Source organism: Heterocephalus glaber, unplaced genomic scaffold (genome assembly GCF_053883595.1).
Source record: "Heterocephalus glaber isolate CG9 unplaced genomic scaffold, H.glaber_assembly_v1.0 deba00001479, whole genome shotgun sequence".
Classification (NCBI taxonomy): domain Eukaryota; kingdom Metazoa; phylum Chordata; class Mammalia; order Rodentia; family Bathyergidae; genus Heterocephalus; species Heterocephalus glaber.
Window position 1 is genome coordinate 6,526,878 of NW_028258316.1, and position 22,595 is coordinate 6,549,472.

The following is a 22,595-nucleotide window of genomic DNA, read 5'->3' on the forward strand; positions in this document are numbered from 1 at the left end:
GTCCTCTCCAGCTATTGGAGGAAAGGTCGAGGTTAGAGGAGGAGAGGTCTCCTAGTCTAAGAGACCTTGGGCGCGGAACAGCGTCAAAGAAATCACTAGGTCGAGGAGAGTTGGCAGCGTCTTTGAGGCATGACTGTGAGCCACATTACTGCTTATCTTGCATTACTTCTAAATGTCTTCAGCTAACACACTGCTTGGGCGAGCTCATTCACTGGTCTAACTTGAAGTAAAAGCAACCCCCAAATATTTTATTTCTGCCGCAGAAGTCTTCGCTCCTAAACGGTGAACTCGCTATCCAACCTGCCCCTTGCGATGTTGATTTAGATGTCACGCAATAGCTATTTATTACACGCTCGTGGCCCAGGGGTATCTTGTTTGGTGCACTGGATTCAGTAGTGAAAAGGGCGCGGGTAAGGTTCCTCCTGCCTCTAGGGCCTTCAGAGGCTAGCAGGGAGACGAGTTGTGATTATATAAACATACTAGCATACTGCCAGGCATGGTGGCGCAGGCCTGTAATCCCAGCACTCGGGAGGTTGAGGCAGGAGGATCACCGCAAGTTCGAGGCTAGCCTGGGCTACATAGTTCAGGGCCAGCCTGAACTAAAGGGAGACCCTGCCTCAACAAAACAAAACAAAACAAAACAAAAAACATGGCACCATACTAAAAAGTGTAAATTTCAAACGGAAAGAAACTATCTAAAGTTACCGGTGGGACGTGCTGGGCGCTAAAGCCGGAGTCAACTAGGGGGACATGCGGGACCGTCCGTTGAGATCAGAAGAGGCAAGCAAACCAGGGCAGAGAGGAAGGTGGGAGTTGGTGAGCAGCGAGTTTGCTACAATGAGGTTAGAACTGTCAAAAGTGAACATACAAACATCGTTTTTACAGCTGAGGATATAGCTCACTGTGTTTGCCTAGCATGTGAGGGGCCCTTGATTTGATCCCCAGTGTCAGAAAACCACCATAACCCCCGCCCTGCCCCATACAACAACAGAACTTTTCTGCCTGCAGTATAGAGAATGGTTTGGAGCAGGACAAGCAAGAGAAGTGACAGAGACCAACAGGAGGTTGTTGCTAAAGCCCAGAGGAGAAAAGGAGTAGAGTGGATGTGGCTGCGTGGGTCTCTAACCTGCAGCACTTTCTGAACTAAACTTGGTACTGGTAGAGGCTGGGAGTGTAGCCTGTTAGATAAGGGTGCATTGATTAAGTTGAGAGCTTGGAGTTCTTTATATCCAGGTCTCAGGACATCCTCACTGTATCTTTGGGGAAGCCCCTTAACATATTTGTGCCTCACTTACCTCTTCCCTAAAATGGAGATAGTAGCCCATCCTTATAGGGGAGTGTAGTAAGGACTAAATGAGTTAGATCTTAGTATAGGCCAGTGATGATGAACCATTCATTCATGCATTCATTTATTTGAGATAAGGTTTTGTTAGGTAGTCCACGGTGATCCTTCTGCCTCAGCCTTCCAAGTGCTGGGATTACAGGTGTGTATCACCAAGCCCAGCCTGATGGTGAACCTTTTAGTGCTTTGAATGATACATACAGCCCACTGCAGCACCTGTGCCATAGGTTCACCCCCACTGGTATAGGCTGTTTCCCCATCTGCCAGATACCACTATCACTCAGCCAAACACCAAGCACCCAAACATTCGGACACTGGCCTCAATTCTTTCTCTCTTCCCACACCCAGTCAACAAATTTGGATTAATCCTTTCTAACCTGGTTTGTAACCTCAGTTTCTTGCACACTTCCATGCCCTCTATTTCATACTCCGACACTCACATCTATACCTGCTTGCTCTGGCCCCATCTCCTTCCTTTTTATCTCTGGCCATAGTTTCCTTGTCCAGTTCAGGTCTGGACACTTCTGAGCCCTTTCAGTGTGCTGGGCACTGTTCCAGGGATGAACAAGACAGCTCTGGTTCTTGAAAAGCACAGAGGAGTCTGGTGGAATGTGAGATAGCCCCACAATCACTGAGCTATGTCCTAAGTCGCTTGCCCTCTCTGGAACTCAGTTTCCTGTCTGTAAAGAAAATTTAGAGCTGGGCATGGTGATGCACACCTGTAATTTCAGCACTCAGGAGGCTGAGGCAGGAGGATAGCAGTGAGTTCAAGGCCAGCCTGGGCTACATAGTGAGTTCAAGACCAGCCTTAACTACATAGCAAGACCCTGTCTCAAAAATTTAAAAAAAAAAAAAAAAAAAGAACCAAGTTGTGTTATTCATATCGGAGAAACAGTTCCTGACTTGCTAGATGTTAGATGTGCCAAGTTTGTGTCCTGTGAGATTGAAGAATGAATTCCAAAGCATAATGGAGGTTAAGAGTAGGAAAGGTGTATTGTGAGATAGCTCCTGAGAGATGGGAGCCGTCCTGCATGGCTTGCCACCAGGCCTTTTGTCAGGGGAAATTTATACATCAAAGTCACAATGTGGGTACAGCGTGGGTCAAAGGATAATCAACCAATAAGATTACACTTAGGTAATATTGATCCAACAGGGAAGCAGGGCAGGCAGGTAGCAAGCACAGAGCTAGTATGGTTAACAGTGGCTTATCTATGACCCCCAAGACATGACCAATTTGGGGAAGGGAGGGGTCTAGACATCCTGGTCACCTGCCTGGATGCATATCTGGACTTCCTAGACTGGGTGGTACAAATTACAGTATGTTCTCAAATTTATGCTTATCCTTTAGGCAGGTATGCAAGTCTGGCCATTGTGACTTTACTTTGAGGCTTTGCCTTCTTCAGATGCACCTCCCACCACAATTCTGATGTCTTTCTTTTTTCCGCCAACTTCCTTGAGACCCCAGGCCTTCTCTGACTGTATGTATATTAATTTCTATCTAACTTAGCTGCCTATAATATTATGAACATTTACCCACTCCCCAAGATGATTGTAATCTGCATATACTTCAAACATACTGCAGGGCTGGGGATTTAGCTCAGTGGCACTGCACCTGCTTTCCAAATGCAAGGCCCTGAGTTGGATCCCCAGTACAAAAACAAAAATACTGTAAACAGGGCCTGGGATTTAGCTCAGTGGTTCTGGTGCCTGCCTCGAAAGCGCAAGGTCCCAAGTTCGATCCCCGGTACCAAAAAAACAAAACAAAACAAAAATACTGTAAACATGTACTCATAAAAAATAAATAAAATGAAGCAAAAAAGTGTGGCTGAGACCAAATGATCTCTAAGGTCTTTTCAACAAAATATGCTAATTCTTCCATGGACTTAGCTTTTCTAGAGCAGAAACTCTTCCTGATTCACCTTAGATCCTCAGCATATAAGGTTTTTTGTTTTTTTGAGACCGGGTGTTGCTGTGTAGTTCAGGCTGAACTCTCAGCAATCCTCCTGCCTCACCCTCCTGGGTGCTGGGATTATAAGTGTGTGCCACTATGCCCAGCTGTAGGGGTTTGGTGAGTGCTTGCAGAATGAGTGGTATTTGCCAGCAGGAGCCTACCTAGAAGGTATTCAGGGCACTTTGTACCCTTTGATCTCAGGCAATTTCAGCTGGATATCCTGAGCATTTGAAGCCCTCCTTCACCCATTTGACATTCACTGAGCACCAGTGCTGTTCAGGGACACGATGGTGAATGAAACCAGCGAGTCCCTGCCCTCCTGGAATGATGTCCTAGAAGACAAAAGTGGCAAAATGGGCCACATGGCAAGAGCAGTGGTGATGGGGAGACGCGAGGCTGTTGGAGACCCCTGACCCAGCCTGGGGATCAGGGAAGCCTTCCCAGAAGTCCTAGCAGAGAGCCAAGACCAGGGGGATCTGGGAAGTGGAGGTGGGGAGGGGAGGGGCCTGGCTTACACCGCAGCTGCCACTCGTGAGGTATTTCTGACTCCAAGCCTACCTCACTTACCCTCAGTAACACAGTTGGTTTAATAACATGGTATACATTTAAGGAGTATTTATTACCTGCCATGACGCATACCTCTAATCCCAGGAGCCTGAGGCAGGAGGATCGCCATGATTTCAAGGCCAGCCTGAACTACATAGTGAGAGCCTAGCTCCAGAAAAAAAAAAAAAAAAAAGAGTATTTATTGAGTTGCCTCTTGGCACCTGCTGGTACTTCACATGCATTATCTAATTTGTTCCTCACAGGGACTCATGCCATTTTTCAGATGAGAAAACTGAGACGTAGAATGTGCGACTTGCCCCAGGACCCTTACGTGTCAGGCCTCAAACCAGGTTTTGTGTGCCTTCGGCTCCTCGCCCTGATCACTGACCCACTCGGGCTCCGCCTGCCTAGCGTTCCCCTCCGATCTTCGCAGCACAGGGCCGTGGGCCCCATCCTCGGTCCCCTCCAGCACGCCGCCTAGCTGGGGCGTCGGCCTCCGGCCTCTCTGAAGCACCTAGGGAAACAATGGCGGGGTCGGCGGGCGAGGCGAGGCGCGGGTGCCCCCCTGCCCGCTGCCCTTTGTCTTCCCGCCCGCTCCCCTCGCGCACCCCGGGAGGCTGGGAGGCGCCTCTCGCAGGCTTCCTCCTCCCATTCTTGTGCTAATTGGGTGTCAAGCTGAGATCAGTGAGAAAGAAATCCGCCCTGGCTCGGGTTAAACTGCCGCCAAAGCTGAGGGCCGAGCCCAGAATATCATTAGGCCCCCTCCTCAGGGGCGGGGCTGGCCACGCAGTGAGGCCCCTTTGAAAGTCTCTCGGTCGCCCCCTCCCTTGCCACTGCCACCTCAATAGTATTTAACCTTCTTCCCAGGAATTGAAAGTGATAGCTACGCACTGGCCTGGCCGCCAATTGCCTGTCCAGCAGCCGCCGGACCTCCAGAGACGCTGCGGGCCGGCCCCTTCCAGCCAGCCAGGATGGCGCGCGCGGGAGGCTCGGGGAAGGGAACTTCTCCCCAGCTCTGCCATTCCCAGCCCTGTGGTCTCTCAAGCGACTTAACTTCTCAGCCTCAGAATCCTCATCTGTGGGATGGGGATTTAATGAAATGATGCAGGAAATGCTCCGTGCTTGTGGCCTCTAGTGAGACCTGACTAGACGACGTGGACTCCAGGGCTGGGGATTTAGCTCAGTGGTGCCGCGCCTGCCTGGCAAGTGTAAGGTCCTGAGTTCGATCCCTGGCACCGAAACAGACAAGGACTCCAACCTGAGCTCTTAGTCCCTGGGGGAGTGCAGTAGTGCCCCTAAAGGGTTTACTGTTATTTCTTTTTTCCACATAGGCTTTTCCTATGTAGCTCAGGCTGGCCTTGAACTCACTGTGTAACCCAGGCTGGCCTCAAACTCCATGGTGATTCTCCAGCCTCAGCCTCCTGGAATTCGGGGATTAGAGGCTCACACACAATGCCCTGCAGGGTTCACTTTCATATCTTGCCTCAGCTCTAACCTCCTCTCCATTAGCCCTGCGGCCTCACTGTCCGCCTGCCCGCCTTTCCATTTTTGCAGTAGTGGGGATTGAACCCAGGGTTTTTGTGCTGAAATACATCCCAAGTTCTGTGGGGGTTTTTTGGTTTTTTTTTTTTTGTACTGGGGATCGAACTTGGGTCCTTGCCCTTGCGCAGCAGGCGGAGAAACTACTGAGCTAAATCCCCAGCCCATCAAGTCCCGTTTTTTTTTTTTTGGTACTGGAGATCGAACTTGGGACCTTGCACTTTTGAGGGAGGCAGAACCACTGAGCTAAATCCCTGGCTCCATCACAGAGCCCTTTTTCTGAGACAGGATCTCACTAAATTGCCCAGGTTGGGCTTTAACTTGTGATCCTCCAGCCTCAGCCTCCTGAGGTGTGCACCACCACGCCCAACTGCCAAGTCTTTTTTTTTTTTTGAGACAGGGTCTCACTGTGGTTGACCTTGCATTCACTTGTAATAATCCAGGCTGGCCTTGAACTCACAGCATTCCTCCTGCTTTACCCTCCCAAGTGGTGGGACTGTAGCCAAGTGCCACCACACCAGGCTCCCATGTCCTTTTTCATCTTTTTTTCCTTTCCCTTTTCATCAGTTGCTCTCCTGCCTCAGCCTCCGAGAGTGCTGGGATTACAGACATGAACCATCACACTTGGCTCTTTACAGTATTTTCAGCTAGGTGGACAGTACCCTCCCCGTCACTCTTTGGAAGAGAAGAAGGATCATCAGTGATGTCATTGACGGTCAGCAAAGACAAATGGCAGCTGCGATGAAGCAGCAACACCCTGAGGTACTGCGTGACCAAGGAGAACACTGCGCCTCTGCTCCTGGCTTCTGGTGCTCTCTTCGGTGATGAACTGTACTTCCGATCCCTGGAAGTCTTTTCTCTCATCTTTCCATACTTCGGCCTGGAACTTCCGAGAAAGTGCCCCGCACCCCCGAGCTGCCTGCACAGTGCAGCCTGGCACGGCCCTGGCTTCTCTGCGAGCGACCCTTCTCTCCCCACCGACACCAGGCTTCCTGAGAGCAGAAGAGGGCTCTGTCTCTTCCTGCTTCCCCGGCAGCCTTTAGAATCTTCCGAGTTGGAGAGCTGACACTGTGCACTGTGAACTGGGAAGCACTCCGTGTCAGGGACGGCCCAATAAACAGTAGCTATCGTTTATTAACTGCACCAGTGTGTATCCAGCAACTACTTCCAGCATGGAGACGCTGGCCATGATTTCGGGATGACCAGATGGGCATCCAGGAGCCCACCAGTGTCTCCACGCCTGGGGCTCAGTGGGGTGGTCCGGTGACTTTGGGCAACAAGTCTGTTCTGGAATTTAGCCACCCTGCTGCCTCAGCCTCCCAGGTGGTAGGATCACAGGTGTGCACCACCACACCCAGCTTTTTCCTTCATGGCGGTGCCTTGGTATTCTTCGTCCCTTGGTTCTTGGAGGTGGGAAGAGTACCAAACGAAGTCTTGGCTGGCAAGGGTAGCGAGTCATGTGATCACCATGGACAAGTTCCAGCTTGCAGGTCTAGTACCTGGACAATATTTCTCACAGTATTTCTCACCAAAGTGTTGAGTACCACACTGGATGAGTTCTGAGGCAGTGGAGCGCTCAGGTATGACTATAGTGCAGTGAGTAGATGTGGCCGCAGGCCATGCTAGGAGCTTCCCACGCAGGATCACACTGTAGTTTTGCAAGGTAGGGACTCCTCGCTGGGAAGGGCGTCAAGGTCTGACCTGCAGACCACACTGAATCCCCCTGCACTGCACTTTAATAACCCGAACCCCACCCATGGTCTAGAACTGGCTATGCTGTCAGGCAAGCCCAGGCCCTCAGAAGTACAAGTGAAGGGCCTCAGGGCTGGGCACTGGGTCCTCAGGCTCAGGGGTGACTGGGGGCACGGCTCCTCCTTCCTGCTTCCCTCAGGCTGAGGACTGAGGGGCAGGACGGGATTCTCTGAGCGCTGCGCACCCTCTGCTGGCCACTATTGGCGTGGCAGCTGTGGCCAGCACCCTCTGGCTCCCCATACAGTGGCTAAGGGCCCCAGGCCAACTGTCCTGGCCTCCCCAGAGGCACCAGGTTCTCCTCTCAGAGGCAACTCCCCTGGGAGGTATCCCAACTTCCCAGCCTGGCCACCAACCAACCACCTCAGCTGTCAGTTATTAGCCCAGAGCTGGTGACACAGGGACTCCTGGAATGGAAATGTCACCAGGAGGCAGGGTGGTGCAGTGGGATGGGCGCAGCTGGCTTTAGGTTTCCGCCCCCCACTACTGTACTTGTGTGACCTTGGCCAAGTGACAGAAATCTCCACGCGAGGCTCAAAATCGGGGACTGGACTCCCAGGGGTGCACACCACTTGCTGGCCCAGGCTGTGCTGGGCCCTTCCCACGGTGGGACTTCCAGCCTGGGACGGCCAGCTCGTGCTGTGCTGCCTTAGGAGCAGCTGGGCAGGTTAGGGAGCCTTGCCGTGGCTTGGTGGCTGCCGCCCGGGTAGCTCTTTCCAGCCCCAAAGCAAAGCAAGAAAGAAGCAAAGCAGACCGCAGGCTGCAGCAGAGCAAGTGTTTTCCCTGAGGCTCAGAGCCCCTTCAGCTTTTGGGTCTCTTTTTTTTTTGGTACTGGGGATCAAACTCAGGATATTGCACTTTTGAGGCAGGTACGGTGCCACTGAGCTAAATCCCCCGCCCAGCTTTTGGATGTTAACTGATGATTCGCTTTTCAAGGACACTGGTCACTGGGCCACAGCCACAAGCTCCTAAATGAGACCTCTTTTGGTGTTTGAGGCTCAGGTTAAATGAGTCGCTAGACTCAGTGGGAGCTGCCCCCGGCTGAGCTGGCACGGGGCAGGGGCCTGGCATCTCACGGGGCCCATTTGTCCCCTAGGGAGACCCGAGTGGGATGGGGCGGGCCCAGGCCAAAGCACACAGGGCAGGAGTCAAGGCAGAGTTTATTGGCCCCTGAGCTGCCCCCATCCTTCCTCTCACAGCCAGGCCAGGGTTGGGACAGAAAAGGTGACACAGACCCACACGGACAAAAGGCCCTGTCCGAGGGACAGCGAGGCAGCCCCCTGGGGGACAAGGATGTGGGGGCTTCGAGACATGGGGTGCTGTCCCGCCCTGCTGTGGTGAGGAATGGGGGCCACGCTGGCGGTGTAGGCAGGGCTGAGGCAAGGGTCCTCTCTGGCCACCGGACCCCGGGCCACTACGTCCCTGCCCACTCTTGGCTTTCTGAGTCTGGGGCCGCCTGCCGTGGTCCCATTTGCCAGTTCCCTCCTTCTCCTCTCCCTGCCTTCCTCATCCAGACACTGTCCCGAGGGGCCCCTCAGGCTCAGCTGAGGCCCTGACATCACCTGGACACAAGGCTTTCACAGAAAGCCCTGGAAGGCTGGGGAGGCGGCAGTGCGTCACTTGGCAGTTTTGGCGGGAGGGTGTCAGCACCTCGGAACTGAGGTGTGGGCCCTGCTTGCTTTGGTCTGGCATCGCCCGGGACTCCTCTGGGGCGAAAGTCACAGCTTCTCCTTGCCGGCCTGGATGCGGGTGTAGGCCTCTCGGTCCAGTGGGATGTAATGGCCCTTGCGGGAGTCCAGGTAGAAGAGTGGGTCTTTCACCATGGCCGGGTCAAAGCCCTCCTTCCGAAGGTCTGTCTTCTGGAACTTGTAGGTCCCTGGGGGGAAGAGGAGGACTCAGAATATGTGGGGCAGGGGCCTGAGTCCGAAGGAATCTCCCACCAGCATTGAGGAAGGGTGGAGAGGAAAAAGGGAAGGGGACAGGGCCGGGGATTTAGCTCAGTGGTTCCGCAGCCTGCCTCGCAAGCGCCAGGTCCCGAGTTCGATCCCCATGTCAAAATAAATAAAAAAAAAAAAAAAAAAGGAAGGGGAAGTGTGAGAGAGGGGTACAACCCATTAGTGTGCAAAGAACACTCCATCTGGGACATCATGAATTGCTTCTCAGAGCAACCCAGGCAAAGCCGAGAGGGGCCAACGTGGGGACAACTGAGTTACCCACCCCCAGTGCACAGATGGGGCAGCTGAGATTAAAGAAAGGAAGGTATGAGCCTAAGTTCACAGGGATAACAGAGCAGGAAGGACGGCTCCTTTTACTTGAGCACCTACAGAGTACAGGTGTGCCTTACCCCAAGGCAGGGGCCTCACAGATTTGTTTGCATTCCAAGATGCACATATTTTCAGATTTTAACATCTCTGAAATAGTTTAATTAGGTGCTCTTTTGTAAGTAAATGGTCATTCAGTCAACTGTATCAGGCTTGCTGTACAAAGACTGCCACCCAGAGAGGCTCTCTGGACCTGGGTCAGGCAGCTTGTGTGCAGCTGGGATTTGAACCTGGGTGTGACAGACAACGGAAAGGGCCTACAGACTCCTGACGTCTGTACCCAGTCACTCCTGCAATGTGGCTTTGCTGCTTCTCCCAGCAGGAGTTGGGGTCCTTCTCAAATCACCCAACTTTGAATCTAGACTGGCCTTCTGCTTTGCTTTGCCCAACAGAATGTGGCAGGAGCAAGGTGATGGGAGTTGTGGGTGATTCCAGGTTTCAGGGGGCCTTGCTGCTCCCATCCACCCTGCCAGGGGGTGCCCTGGGAGCCGTCTAAGTCTTAGGAACAGAGATGAACTATCTCAGGTGAGACCCCTAGATCCGCACTGTCCAAGGTTCACCCTAGGAGTTTTTGCTTTGGTTTTCGAGACAGTATGTATGTAGCCCAGGTATACAGCTCACCATGTAGCCCAGGTTGGCCTTGAACTGAGGCGATCCTCCGGCCTCAGCCTAGAGTTCTGGGATTATAAGCGTGCGGCCTACATTCTCCCTATGTGGCTTTTTATATTTAAATGAACTAAAATGAAACATTTAGATTTCAGTTCCTTGGTAACACTGGTGTCATCTCCATCTGCACAGAAGGTTCTGTTGTGTGGAAGCAACCAGCCAAAAGGCCAGATGTGAAACTGCCTTAGAGCCTCCTGCCCTAGCTGAGTCACTAAGCAATGGCATCTTTTGGTGACCCAGGAGGGACCCAGGTGAGGCCAGCAGAAGAACCACTCAGCTGATCTTAGCCCTCGAACTGCCACCCACAGAACTGTGTGTCTGTCTGCAGCCCTTCAGAGGCAATTTGGAGCCTGAGGTCTCCCTGCCTCTCCTGGGCGGAAGTCACAGGAGTCAGCCTCAGGGAGCTCAGTCTCAGTCACAAGCCTGGCCCAGTGTCCCCATCCTATGCCACTCTGAGTCCTGGGCCCTGCCCACTGCTTCGGGTGCCCCCTGAGGTCCAGGTCCCAAAGCCCCTGTCAGTGGGGAAGGCTGCCACTGACTTGGGGGCTGAAATGGTGACCCTGTGGGAGGTGGCTGGGCAGATGTGGCCCAAAGGTGAGCACAGGCAGAGACTGAGCAAGGAGGGCAGCAAGAACATGGGTGGGCACATGAGCTTCCACACCTCCTGCCCAGCAGGGAACTCGTGACAGCCATCAGTGGACCAGAAGGAGGATGGCACTGCCCTGCCATGTGACTGGGCTGACGGTGCTCACCTGGACAGCTATGACAGCCTGTTTGTTGTCTGCCCACTCCCCATCAGGGCCACTTGCAGTCCTCTCCATGTGCCATCCCGTAGGACGCAAATCTGACCACATTACTACATGGCTCACATGCCTGTAGCTCCCTACTGCCCCTGAGAGTCCAAGTCCAGCCCTGGCCTGCAGGGCCTGGGCACGTGGCTCCAGTTGGGCTCTCTCCTGCCACTCCCCACTGTTTGCTCTCTCACAGGCTTCCTGTAATGTCTCCAGTGCCAGCACTCCTTGGTGTCTTGGAATTTCACATTTGCTGTTCCTACAGCCTGGAATGACTCCCTACCCTGCTGTAAAGTCATCTGTATGTACATTCAGGTCTCAGATAAAGTGTAATATAACTCCTCAGGGGAGTTACCCAGTCACCCCACATGTGGTGTATTTGCTTTGCTTCTTTCTTTCTTTTTCTTTCTGTCTCTTTTCTTTTTGCGGTACCGGGGATCCAGCTCAGGACCTTGCGCTTATAAGGCAGGCATGGTGCCACTGACCTAAATCCCCGGCCCCTCTTTCTTTTTCTTTCCTTTTTAAATTTTTCTTTCTTTCTTTCTCTCACTCTTTCTTTCCTTGCTTTTTCTCTTTCCTTTCTCTCTTTCTTTTCTTTCTTTCCTTTTCCTCCCTCCCTCCCTCCCTTCCTCCCTCCCTCCCTCCCTCCCTCCCTTCCTCCCTCCCTTCCTACCTTCCTTCCTGTGGTACTGGGGCTTGAACCATGCTAGGCAAGTGCTCTAGTGCTGAGTTACATACATCCCCAGCCCTTTTTTTTTTGGTTCCGGGGATCGAACTTGGGTCCTTGCGCTTGCGCAGCAGGCGGTGAAACCACTGAGCTAAATAGCCGGCCCTTCCCTGGCCCTTTTAAAAATTATTATTATTATTATTTTTTTTGGTACCGGGGATAGAACTTGGGACCTTGTGCTTTCGAGGCAGGCACCATTGAGCTAAATCCCTGCCCCCTTTTAAAAATTCTGACAGAGGCTTTCACTAAATTGTCCAGGATGGCCAAGAACTTAGAAACCTCCTGCCTCAGCCTCCTCAGTAGCTGGAATTACAGGTATGTGCTACCATACCTGGCTTCATTTGCCTTTCTTTATTTTTTTGAGACAGGGTCTTGCTTTGTAATTCAGACTGGCCTTGAACTGTGATCTTCCCGGCTGAGGCTTCAGATACGGGCTACCACACCCTGCCTTCATTTGCCTTTCTGATCTGTAGTCTGTTCTTATCTTTGGAATCCCTTGTCCTACAGCTGAGGACTCTGAAAGCACCCAGGCTGAGCTGGGGTGTGCCTCAGGCTGGAACACTTGCCCCACATGCACAAGCCCTGGGTTTGACCCCCAGTGCCCCGGAAAGGAAGAAAGCTCCAAGGACGCAAAGTTTCAGTCAGAATGTTACCTGTATCCCCAAGGCTTAGCATGGTACCAGGCATACATTCAACACTTTCCACACAGAACAGCTTATCAACTATGGGAAAGCTGTGGGTGGAGATCAATTATAGCCACCAGGTCTCCAGAGAGGAATGGGAGGAAGGGCCCAGGAGTGTAGCGGTGGTGCTGGAGCAGGGAGGGACAGACCTGTTTTGTGCAGTTCCGGCAGGAAGCGCAGGAAGATGGGGCGGGCATACAGGGGCAGCTCCTTCTCCAAGGCCCGTGCAAAGTGCTCCAGGTCACAGCTGCTGGCAGGGCTGGCCACAGCAGCCATGCCGGCCCGGCCCTCCATTCCTGGGAGAAGGAGGTAGACAGTGGCTAGCTGGCAGTGACCCTGGTGGTCCCTTACAATATGCACCTCTCTCTCCCAGCATATACCTGCCACCTCGACGCCATACACTGCCACATCAGCCATGTCCAGCAGGCGGCTGAGTGTGCCCTCCACCTCAGTGGTGGACACATTCTCGCCTTTCCAGCGGAACGTGTCACCTGTGCGGTCCCGGAAGTACAGGTAGCCCAGCTCGTCCATCACCAGCACGTCGCCTAGGGAAGGGCTGAGTGAGGCTGGACCCAGGCTGCCTGGTGCTTGGTCCAGGGGCTTGAGGGCTAGGTCATCCTCCTGGGAGCCCAGGGGTGGGTTTGAGCCCACGGGAACTGAGCCTGCAGGAGCCCTGGGCAGGTGTTCTCTGAAGGTGGTAGAAGGCACCCTCGGGGAGACCCAGGATTAGGGACTCACCAGTGAGGTAGGCTTGGTCCCCCTTCTTGAAGACATCCTGAGCGATCTTGTTGTTGGCGCCCTGGTTGAGGTAGCCGTCAAAGCGGCGCAGAGGGTCTTGCTGGATGATGCGGCCCACCAGCTGGCCTGGCTGGCCTGGGGGGCAGGGAAGGCAGAATCAGATTTGTCCTTGCTGACTCTCTGACCTGTCCTCCCCACTGAATACACCCTGCATCTTAATCTGACTTGCCACAGAAATGCCCTGTTTCTGGAGGCTTAGGTGTAGCTCAGTGGTAGAATTTGTACTTAGCAGGTGATAAGGCTCTGGGTTCAATCCCTATTACCAAAAAAAGAAAAAGGAAAAGGGAAGAAGGTAGTTCCTATTTTTCTCCCCGCCTGGGAGCTCTCTGAGGGAAAGAGCCTGCCTGACACACCCGTCCACTGCAGATGACCAAATAGCAAGCAGGGCACAGACTCCCTAGACAGCTGCACAAGCAGCACCCTGAGCCCCTCTCCCGGTCCATGGTGCACTCAACAAGCTCTGTGTTCTTGTGATCCTCGGGTCAACCTGCTGAGGCAGGGACTGCTACTCTGCAGATGAGGGGACTCGGGGACTGGGGTAACTGGCCCATGGCACAGGGCTGAGGGGCTGAGGCAGAATCAGCCCCAGGCGGCCAGGACACAGGTCCTCTTGGGGCAACATGAAAATGAATGGGCTTATGGGGAGACAGACAGTAGATGGCTGGCTGGTTGGCTGATGAAATGAACACCTTGTGGGCCCAAGAGCAGAGCCTACTGATGGCCACTGGTCAGAATAGGCTCCCGATCTACCCACACTGGCCGACCTCCCCCCTGGGCCAAAACCTTACCCTCTGCCCCCCAATTCCCACCCAGGGCAGACCTGGCTGGCACGGGATGCAGATGCCATCGGCTCCCCGGATCAGCTCCATGGTGTCCTCATTGACACGCACCAGCCGGATGGGGTACACAAAGGACAGGATGCGGCTGTTGAAGCCACAGGCCCCCACCTACAAAGGCCAACATTTGGGCACAGGCTCTCTCCCCCGTAGTGCCCAAACAGGACAGCTGGGATAAGGGGCACCCAGGGCCCACTGCCCCCGGCCCACACCGCACCTGGCTATCGAAGTTCCCCAGGCTGCAGTTGCACTCAGTGGCCCCGTAGAACTCAGCCACCTGGGGGATGTGGAAGCGGCCGGCAAAGTCCATCCAGATGGACTGCCGGAGGCCGTTGCCTAGCGCCATGCGCACCCGGTGCCGAGTCTCTGCCTCCCGGGATGGCTGGTTCAGGAGGTAGCGGCACAGCTCACCGATATACTGCACGATCTGGGGTGGGTGGGCTTGGAGTGACTCTGGGCCTGCACAGTGCCCCCATTTCACCTCCCGATCCCTCAAGCCCCTGCCCACCACAGGGGCTGGCCATGTGACTCCTCTCTCTGAGCCTCAGTCTCCCCATCTGGACAGTGGTGTGTTATGCCACTAGACAACAGCTGGCCGCGCTCTGAACCATCTCAGCTCATGACAGATGCCCCCAAGTCTGTGCCCGAGGGGAGAGAGACTGCTCATCCCCAGCCCTCCTTACTCACAGTACAGTTGTACTTGATACAGTCATCCCAGAACCGGGAGGCGGAGAATTTCTTCCGGATCACCACCGTCATGCCATGGAGCAGGCACTGCCCCATGCCCACGATGTTTCCTGAGGGCAGAGGGGGTCTGGAGGTCAAAGAGCCAGAGACCAGTCCCCCAGGCCTGTTCTGGCCCAGGCCACCCTCTTCACAGGCCCCTTCCCCTGGTCTCCTTCTCCCGTCTTGTGCCCCCTACGTGAACTAATCATCTCCTACCCTACTCAGTACCTAGGGATCAGGTGCACACCTTACACACGGAGCTGGCCCCATTCAGCCGAGGGGGACTGAGCTACCTTGCCTGGCTTCTGCACCTCACACCTCCTCCTCTGGGAAGTCCTCCAGGCTCCCCCACACTCACCAAGCCATCTCCCTCCCTAGTGTTGGGGACACACACACACACCGTCTTCCCTAACACCCTACATCCAACAGCAACGCTGTACATGTGTGAAGATACCGATGTCACCCCATACTGTGAGGCCGCACTGGTCTCTCTCATGGACAAGGAGAATGGGGGGAGTCACCAGCCATGCCTGGATTGAACCCAGACTGGAGTTCACTCGCTGGGTGGCTGGGAAGGTGGGACCTCCCTAAAGACAGGGTGCTGGAGGATGGAGGCTGGCCCCAGGGCTACCTGCAGAGTGGTAGAGGGGCAGGCAGTCATAGACAATGTCATCGGGCCGCATGCGGAATCCGTAGTACACCAGTGCAGCCATGCGGTAGTACCTGGGAGGGCACAGGGTGAAGGGCTCAGTGAAGGGCTCAGTGGGCCCCAGGAATGGCAGGAGGTGCTCCCCATGCCCACCCTGGGCCCCTTCCCCTTACCTGCTGTGCACCACGATGGCAGCTTTGGGAAGCCCTGTGGTGCCTGATGTGTAGATGTAGAACAGCGTATCTAATAGAACACAAATGGGTGGCCTGCTCCCATCACACCACCTCCAGGGAGCTGCCCTGCATGGCTCCCACGCCCCCTGCTCTAACACCTGCACCCACTCCTTCCACACACACTTCCTGGGCCTCCAGGTGAATCAGATACTGAACACCAGGTTGGGGAGGGGGAGCACAGGACCTGGCAAAGCCCAGAGGCACCACCTGGCCCGAATGAGCTTGTGGGAGGGGGGAGATGGCAGCAGGTGGGCTTCCAGAAGGAGGGGGAATGGGGCAGCTTCTGCACCACTGGTCATGTTTAGCCCACCCTGCAGTTCTGAAGGACTGTCACGTTACAGTTCCTATACGAGGCACAGCTCCCGGGGATGGCTCTGTACCTCTAGCCTTTGATTTTTTTTTTTTTTTTTTGAGACAAGGACTCACTATGTAGCCCAGGCTGGCCTTGAACTCTTGGCAATCCTCCTGCCTCAGCTTCCCAAGTGCTGGGATGATAGGCGTGTGCCACCATGGTCTGCTGAACAACTCTGTACACTTAAAGCAACCACCTCAGGCTCTCTGGCTGCCTGCTTCGTGCCAAGGTGGCACGGGAGCACCAGGGTGAACCTGCTACAGGCCTGTCCTCAGGCTGCTTAAAGAAGTATCAAGGAGAGAAGGACAATGAGGAGTTCCTTGAGCCCTTCCTGCCACGTCCTTGGCTCAGGACTGGACCCACTCTGTTTTTCTCAACACTCAAAGTCAATCCATAAAGTAGACTAGTTACTGTCCCTGATTTTATGATTGTGGAGCACAAGGCTCAGAAGGCAGGTGGGTGTCCACGGTCACATGAGGGTACAGGATCGCCAGGGTAAGGACCTGGCAATGCAGCAGGCTTGGGACTTGGCAGGACTGAAGACAGCCACAGGGCAGGCTGGAGGTGGGAGATGTGAGAGGTCCGGGAGGCTCTTGGAGGAGGGGCCTGGCCACAGCCCACACAGGGAGGACAGAGCTAGGCCAGACCCTGCACTGGCCAGGGCTTCCCTAGCACCCCAGGGTCCTGCCCTCACCACCTCCCACCTCAACCCCAGGTAGGGTCAAGTGGGTTCCTAGAACAGGCAATAAAGGCTGCCCCACAATTCAAAGAATTGATTTTGTGGGCTCAGCTTGGCATCTGGCTCTTGTAAACATATCAGCCCATTTCACCTTTACAGTGACCCCAGAGTGTACTGGGGTGTTGATCCCCTGCTCTGTGGAAAAAAGGAGGTGATGTAACCTGCACGAACCAGATGACAAGTTAGAAGAACCCAGACCTTCTGGTCCCAAGACAGCAAGCGCTTGGCCCTGGGCCCAGCCTAGAAGCCCTGTGTGGGGTGGGGCCCACCTGTGAAGCCTTTGTTGGGGCGGCTGGGCAGGTGCTGGGGGACACTGTCCAGCAGAGGGTCCAGGTGCTCTGTGCCAGCGGGCACTGAGCTGGGCTCCCAGGGGCCGGAGCACAGGAGGCTGAGCGAGGGGTCCAGGCTGGCACTGATCTCACAGACAGCTGTGGGGGAAACAGGCGGGTCAGCAGGTGGGACACTGCTCATGCCAGGGCTGCATATGAGTGAGAGTAGGGAGACCAGGATGCACTTTCCCTGTGTCTGGGGCCCGAGCCTGACATGCAGGCACCTGCGGTCCTAGGGATACGGTACCAACAATGGCTGGTTTTACAGCTGAGGAAACAAACCCAGGCTCTGAGTGAGGGGGTGGCTCTGTCCTACATCAAGGGCTGAGGTCTTCCCACTGTGCCAGGCCACTCTGTGGGGGACTGGTTAGAGGGCAGGAGTGGAGGCTTCCTCTTGATTCACCCAATCCTGTCATGCGGCATCATCTTCTCCCTTGAGCATCTTAATAACCACCCCATCCATTATCCTGTGACCTCAGTGGTGTAGGGACAGAGACTAGGAACACTGTGGTCAAGCCCAAGATCAAACCCCAGTCCTGCCACTGCAGCCACATGACTGTGAACTTTCTCTCCCTTCTGAACCCAGCTCATCACCCATAAAGCAAGATGACAACCCTGGTCTCTCTGGTCTTTAGGAAGATCAGAGCTGCTTTTGTAAAGTAGCAAGCTCAGCACTCTGGGTATCCAATGCAGAGCAGCAAATAAAATACAATACCAGCTGCTCTGCTACTGCTCCAGGGTAAGCACCTTCTTGAGATCAGTGGGAGGCAGGAACTACAGGCTCAGAGACTGGCCCTCACTCACGACCTCCAGGGCCCTGGCAGGCCCCAGGAAGTCTGACTTTAAGGCCCATGCCCTTAACCATGGATCCATGGAGCCTTCTCCAGAGGAGGGAAGGAGTCATGGTCTGTGTAGAACCCCACGGAGTCCCACTGTCCCCTCAGCCTGGAGCTCACCGGGGGCCAGCTCGCTGCCAAAGATGAGGGCGCGTGCCCGAGAGGTCGTGAGGCAGTGGTGCAGGGCATCGCGTCGGAGGTTGGTGTTGATGAGTGCCGCCTCCACACCCAGCTTGGCCATGCCCAGCCACAGCCCCACGAACTCATTGCGGTTCTCCATGAACAGGGCAGCCACATCGCCTGAGGCCAGGCCCCGGGCCTGCAGGAAGTTGGCCACGCTGTTTGAGTAGTCATCCAGCTGGCGGAAGGTCCAGTGGGTGTCTGTGCCCTCGAAGATCAGGGCCGTCTTGTCGGGGTGGCGCTGCACCGTAGAAGCAAACAGCATGGGGATTGTCCTCCGTTCCCGCAGGTACCGTTGGACCTTTGCCTTCACCTTCAGAAGCACCAGACCACCGCTGCATGGGAGTGGGCAAGGGAGCTGTGACTGCCAGGATGGGGAGGATGGGGGCCCAATGTCCCAGCCCAGGCTGCTGCTCTGGGGCCCGGGCCTCACTGGCAGCTCTTCCTGGAAGCTTGGCACAGTGACACGAACCCTCTCACCAGGTCTCACAATGACACCTAGATTGTGTGATTATTCTCCTGTGACAGAGGAGAAGGAAACTGAGGCCCACATGGTGCCATGATTTGCCCAGGGCTTCTCCCCAGGGCTCTCTGGTCTAGAGTTTAACTCCTCCCCTCTAAGCCTACTCTTCTGCCAAAAGCCTTCCAAACCCAGGTGCCACCTCCAGGCCCCAGTCCCCATCGCCAGAGTCAATGAGGCATGAGTCTTTCTCCCTGGAGCCCTGCCAGTTAGCTATATTGTCCCCAGGTCTGCTGCAAGTTAGGCACAGGGTAATGTTCGTGCTGTGGAATAACCTGGCTACTCTTCCTGCCCCAGCCCTGCTACCCTTTGACCCCCTGGACTCCGTGGGCCTGCCAGCCACTGTGCCTTTGCTGACACTGTGCCCTTGGGTGGATGCTCACCTCCACAGCTCCAAGGCTCCTCTCAAGTACAACTCCTTCCTCCAGGAGGCCTCTCAGAATCCCCAAGCCCCTGGCTTCAGGCCATCTCTTCCTGCTCCAGGTCCTATCATTCAGTTGCTGCCACCCTTCCTGCAGGGCCACTCAACAACTCCCCCCAGATTGACAAGAGCCCAGCTGCCTATTGCATGTGGCTTACAGTGCTGGGCCCAGAAGCCAGCCTGCAGGGGTCTCTACATGTACATGTAGAGTTACAGTCCTTTGTGCTTTTGGCCAATCTGAGCTCAGCAGACTGGGTCTGCCCTGCTCCTCTCCGGGCTTCAGAGCCAGCTTGGCATCTGGTGTAGAGCAGCTGAAATCAGATCTTTCAAGATTTCTAGGGCCAGGGATTTAGCTCAGTGGTTCTTTTGCCTGCCTTGAAATCAAAAGGTCCCGAGTTCGATCCCCAGTACCAAAAAAAAAAAAAAGATTTCTAACTCAGGGCCCTGCTCTAGAATTCAGAGTTCTTTGTGCCCTCTCAAACTCGTGCCAACCTGAGGACAGCTTCCTCTGCACTTTGTCATAAACTAAAAGGTATCCTCAAGACCCCTTGGGGATGTCTCCTCAAAACACCTGGTGTTTGACATGGGTCCCAGGTCTCCAAGCCTGCCTCAGCCCAAGAAACCTCAAGTTAGGGAGAATCCCTGGGAGGCTCTGACCTTGGAGATGGAGGTACCAGGCACAGCTAGCTGGCAGGGGAAGGGTGGGGCTTAGAAGCTGCTTCTTTGGGGCCCAGATGTCCTGTGCTGGTGGGGGCCATGGGGTTTGGACTGTGGACATTCTGGAGCTCAGGAGTTCAGTGTGATTGAGAGTCCTGAGGAAGGGCCAGACCAGGTACTCACAAGATATCTCGCCTAACGGTCTTGATGAAGACCCGGATGAAACGCCAGCCTCCAGACCCCAAGTAGAGGAGCAGCAAGGAGAATCCCACCTGGGTCCAGGGCAGTTTCAGCACCAGCTTGGAGAAGAGCAGCATTCCCACTAGAGATGCTCCGAGCAGCATTGTGATCTGCAGGCACAAGTTGGTCAGGGAACCCAAGTCCAAATGCCTGTATCCCAAAGCTCCTGGGCTCCCAGGCCCAGCAGCCACTCCACCGTGATCCCAAAGGCTCACCTATGGTGAAGTGAGAGTTCTGGGGGTGAAAAGCAGGACACAGTTCTAGTCTCTAGTGTTGCCTCTGACTACTCTCCAAGTGGCCCTGGGCAAGTCCCTTTCCCACCTCAGTTCTCAGGCTCATCCTGTGCAAGAGGTCAGTGGGACCCCGAACAGGACAGATCACTGCCCTACATCCAACCGAGATAGCTGGGGTGGTTACTGACCTAAGGGCTTCTGGCTTGACCCACGGGGGTTCCAGGGATGAACAGAAAGCCACAACACCCAGAGGTGCAGCTTTCCCGAAAGGCAGCCCTGCTCGGTCACTGCCCACCCACTCACGCAGCCTCCTGCCTCTACTGGTCGATAGAGGGCGACGCAGCAAACCAGTTAGCGCCAGGAGGTGCTGAGAGGTGACCGCCGGGGCGGGGGTTGGGGGTTGGGAGGTGTGTGTGATTGAGGGAGAGGAAGAGGGTCCTAAAAGACCACCTACCCCCACGGACATGAACACACACACACACACACACACACACACACACACAGAACCTGTGGGGACTGGGGCTTAGGTGAGGAGATTGACCGTGCAGTACGGGCTTGTCTCAGGTTAGGACCCTGGGGCGCTATTCCTGCTCTTTGTGGACTTGCTTAGGACAGCTGACAGGGCTCCGTTTTTCCTATTCTTGGGAGGAGCTGAAGGTCAAGTCCGTGAAGTAGCCTGGGAGGCTATAAGGAAGGATGGGAGATGGCCTGACCCACAGGGAGCCCCGAACCGATCTCCTGGAGAAAAGCCTAAGCCGAGAGCGGGGGTTAAAAATCAGCGCCCCAAGTTCCTCACCAGGATCTCCAAGGTCCTCAGACCTCTGGCTTCCCACGGAGGGGAGGACAGCGGGGGGACCCGTCCAGGGAGGCCGGCAGATGGGGCGAGGAAGGGCGGGGCGCCCACTCCCTCAGGCCGGGGGACAAACCTCATCCCGAGACAGCCAGGACAGGAGAGCACACGGCAGGGCGCGCCCCTCGCGCCAGGCCGGTCTGGTCGCTACCCGCCCGACCCTCGCCCGCGCCTTTGCTCACCCGGCGGCGTGGGCCCTGCGGTGCGGAGCCTCGTCCTAGTGCAGCTCGGATGCGGCAACGGAGCGGGGAGCGCGGAGGGCATCAGCCGCCCTGGCGCAGAGAGCCCAGACTTGACTGCTCTGCGCCCTGCAGGGCCCGCCCGCCGCCGCGCTCCTCCCCCGCCAGCCTCCCGCCGCCGAACTGGCTGGGCCGGCCCGCGGCACCGCCTCCCGCACGGTCGCGGCGGCCGGGAGGTTCCGAGACAGAGGCGCAGTCCAGCCCCGCGAGCCCCACGCCACTCGCCCAGTCGGCCCTGCGCACGCCACGCCCCGGCCGCACCGCGCGCGCGCGCGGCACGCCGGGAGCTGTAGTCCGCCCTGCGGGCTCGCCCCGCCCCTGGCCCCCCTGCAGTCTCTGAGCATCCCGAAGGGGTGGCTGGGCGACAGAAGCCCCTGGTGCGCGGCCAGCTGGAGGCCCCGACCGAACTGAAGGCAACAAAGGCTCAGCGCTTTACGTGGAGGAGCACTGAAGGGCTGGTTTCAGTAGAGGTGAGCCGAGAGCACCCAGGGTAACCGGCTCTGTGGCACGATGGGTAGCACTTTGGACTTCTAGCTGAGCTCTTGGGTGGCCGCTGAAAAGTGGTGGGTTCAAGTCCACCAGTGTTGCGTTTTGACCGCTTCTCCCTTCCATTTGGCTATTTACTTCCAAGTACCTTTATAAAGTTCGAAAGGCTGAAGCAGGAGGATCACAAGTTTGAGGCCAGCCTGGGCAACCTAGAGAGACTTTGTCTCAGAATTAAAAAACGCTGCTGATACAGTTCAGTGGTAAAGCATTTGTCTAACTGCCGCAGACTAGCTGCAGTCGATGTAGGGTAGGAAGGGGAGAGGTTCTGGGCCGGCGATGAGAAAAGAACCTGCACAAGCAATGTTCAGGTTCCCTCTGAGAAGTCTCAGGGTCCGATTTATTTTTATATCTTTAAGCAATAGCTAAGAGGCATTGGGCGGAACATGTTTACATTTTAGGTTGCCTTAGCAATATCTAGTGAGGTAAAAGTTATTTCTTATTAAACAGTATATTTTTTCTAAGCTGATTCATTTCATTGAACATCATGAATACATATCTTAAAAATTACAATTGTCCCCTTATTTTCCCATACCTAAGCAGAACAAAATGTAACTTAATCAAAATCTCTATATCAGTGGGGGTACAAGCAAGATTTAATTAATTAAATGTCAAAATTGTGGTCACCAGCTAGCCCTTGAGAAACTGCACAATGGTTAATATAGTTTGCTATTAGCTCTCTACTTTCCTATACCTCTATCTATCTTACCTAAGTGTCATTCGGGTTCATAGTTCATGAGCAGGAAATATTTTCAGCACTGTGAGAAATATTGAATAACTTGCCCCCTTAATGTATTTGCCTGTCTTAACTTTCTCTCCATTTCTCATTTCCCACTATTACTTACATCTAAAGTCTATCCTTCTAATTTCTTTATAAGACCCCTTTAGTAAAAGGAACG

General features: G+C 54.8%; 1 protein-coding gene and 1 long non-coding RNA gene across 2 annotated transcripts; one reads left to right on the plus strand and one right to left on the minus strand.

Moving 5' to 3' along the window:
• Window positions 1–11,267, plus strand: LOC147826058 (uncharacterized). Its single transcript, XR_015439831.1, has 3 exons — window positions 1–135; window positions 5,946–6,958; window positions 10,247–11,267. It is a non-coding gene; the product is annotated as an uncharacterized LOC147826058 (long non-coding RNA).
• On the minus strand, window positions 8,271–21,363 carry Slc27a4 (solute carrier family 27 member 4). Its single transcript, XM_004849217.3, has 13 exons — window positions 21,097–21,363; window positions 19,775–19,941; window positions 17,934–18,328; window positions 16,918–17,076; window positions 15,498–15,567; window positions 15,307–15,398; window positions 14,637–14,746; window positions 14,167–14,376; window positions 13,934–14,060; window positions 13,054–13,188; window positions 12,696–12,860; window positions 12,465–12,611; window positions 8,271–9,003 (listed from the first exon to the last, which is right to left on the minus strand). The coding sequence occupies exons 2-13, from the start codon at window positions 19,933–19,935 to the stop codon at window positions 8,846–8,848; spliced, it is 1,929 nt and encodes a 642-aa protein (XP_004849274.1). The 5' UTR covers window positions 19,936–19,941; window positions 21,097–21,363; the 3' UTR covers window positions 8,271–8,845.
• Window positions 21,364–22,595: the final 1,232 nt, after the last annotated feature.

Coding starts and splice junctions, on each gene's coding strand:
- Slc27a4 (XM_004849217.3), bottom strand. CDS start 19,935: ATGCTGCTCGGAGCATCTCTAGTGGGAATGCTGCTCTTCTCCAAGCTG. Junction 12,861..13,053: donor GGACCAAGCCTACCTCACTG/GTGAGTCCCTAA, acceptor GCCCTTCCCTAG/GCGACGTGCTGGTGATGGAC. Junction 9,004..12,464: donor GCCGGAACTGCACAAAACAG/GTCTGTCCCTCC, acceptor TCTTCCCCCCAG/GGACCTACAAGTTCCAGAAG.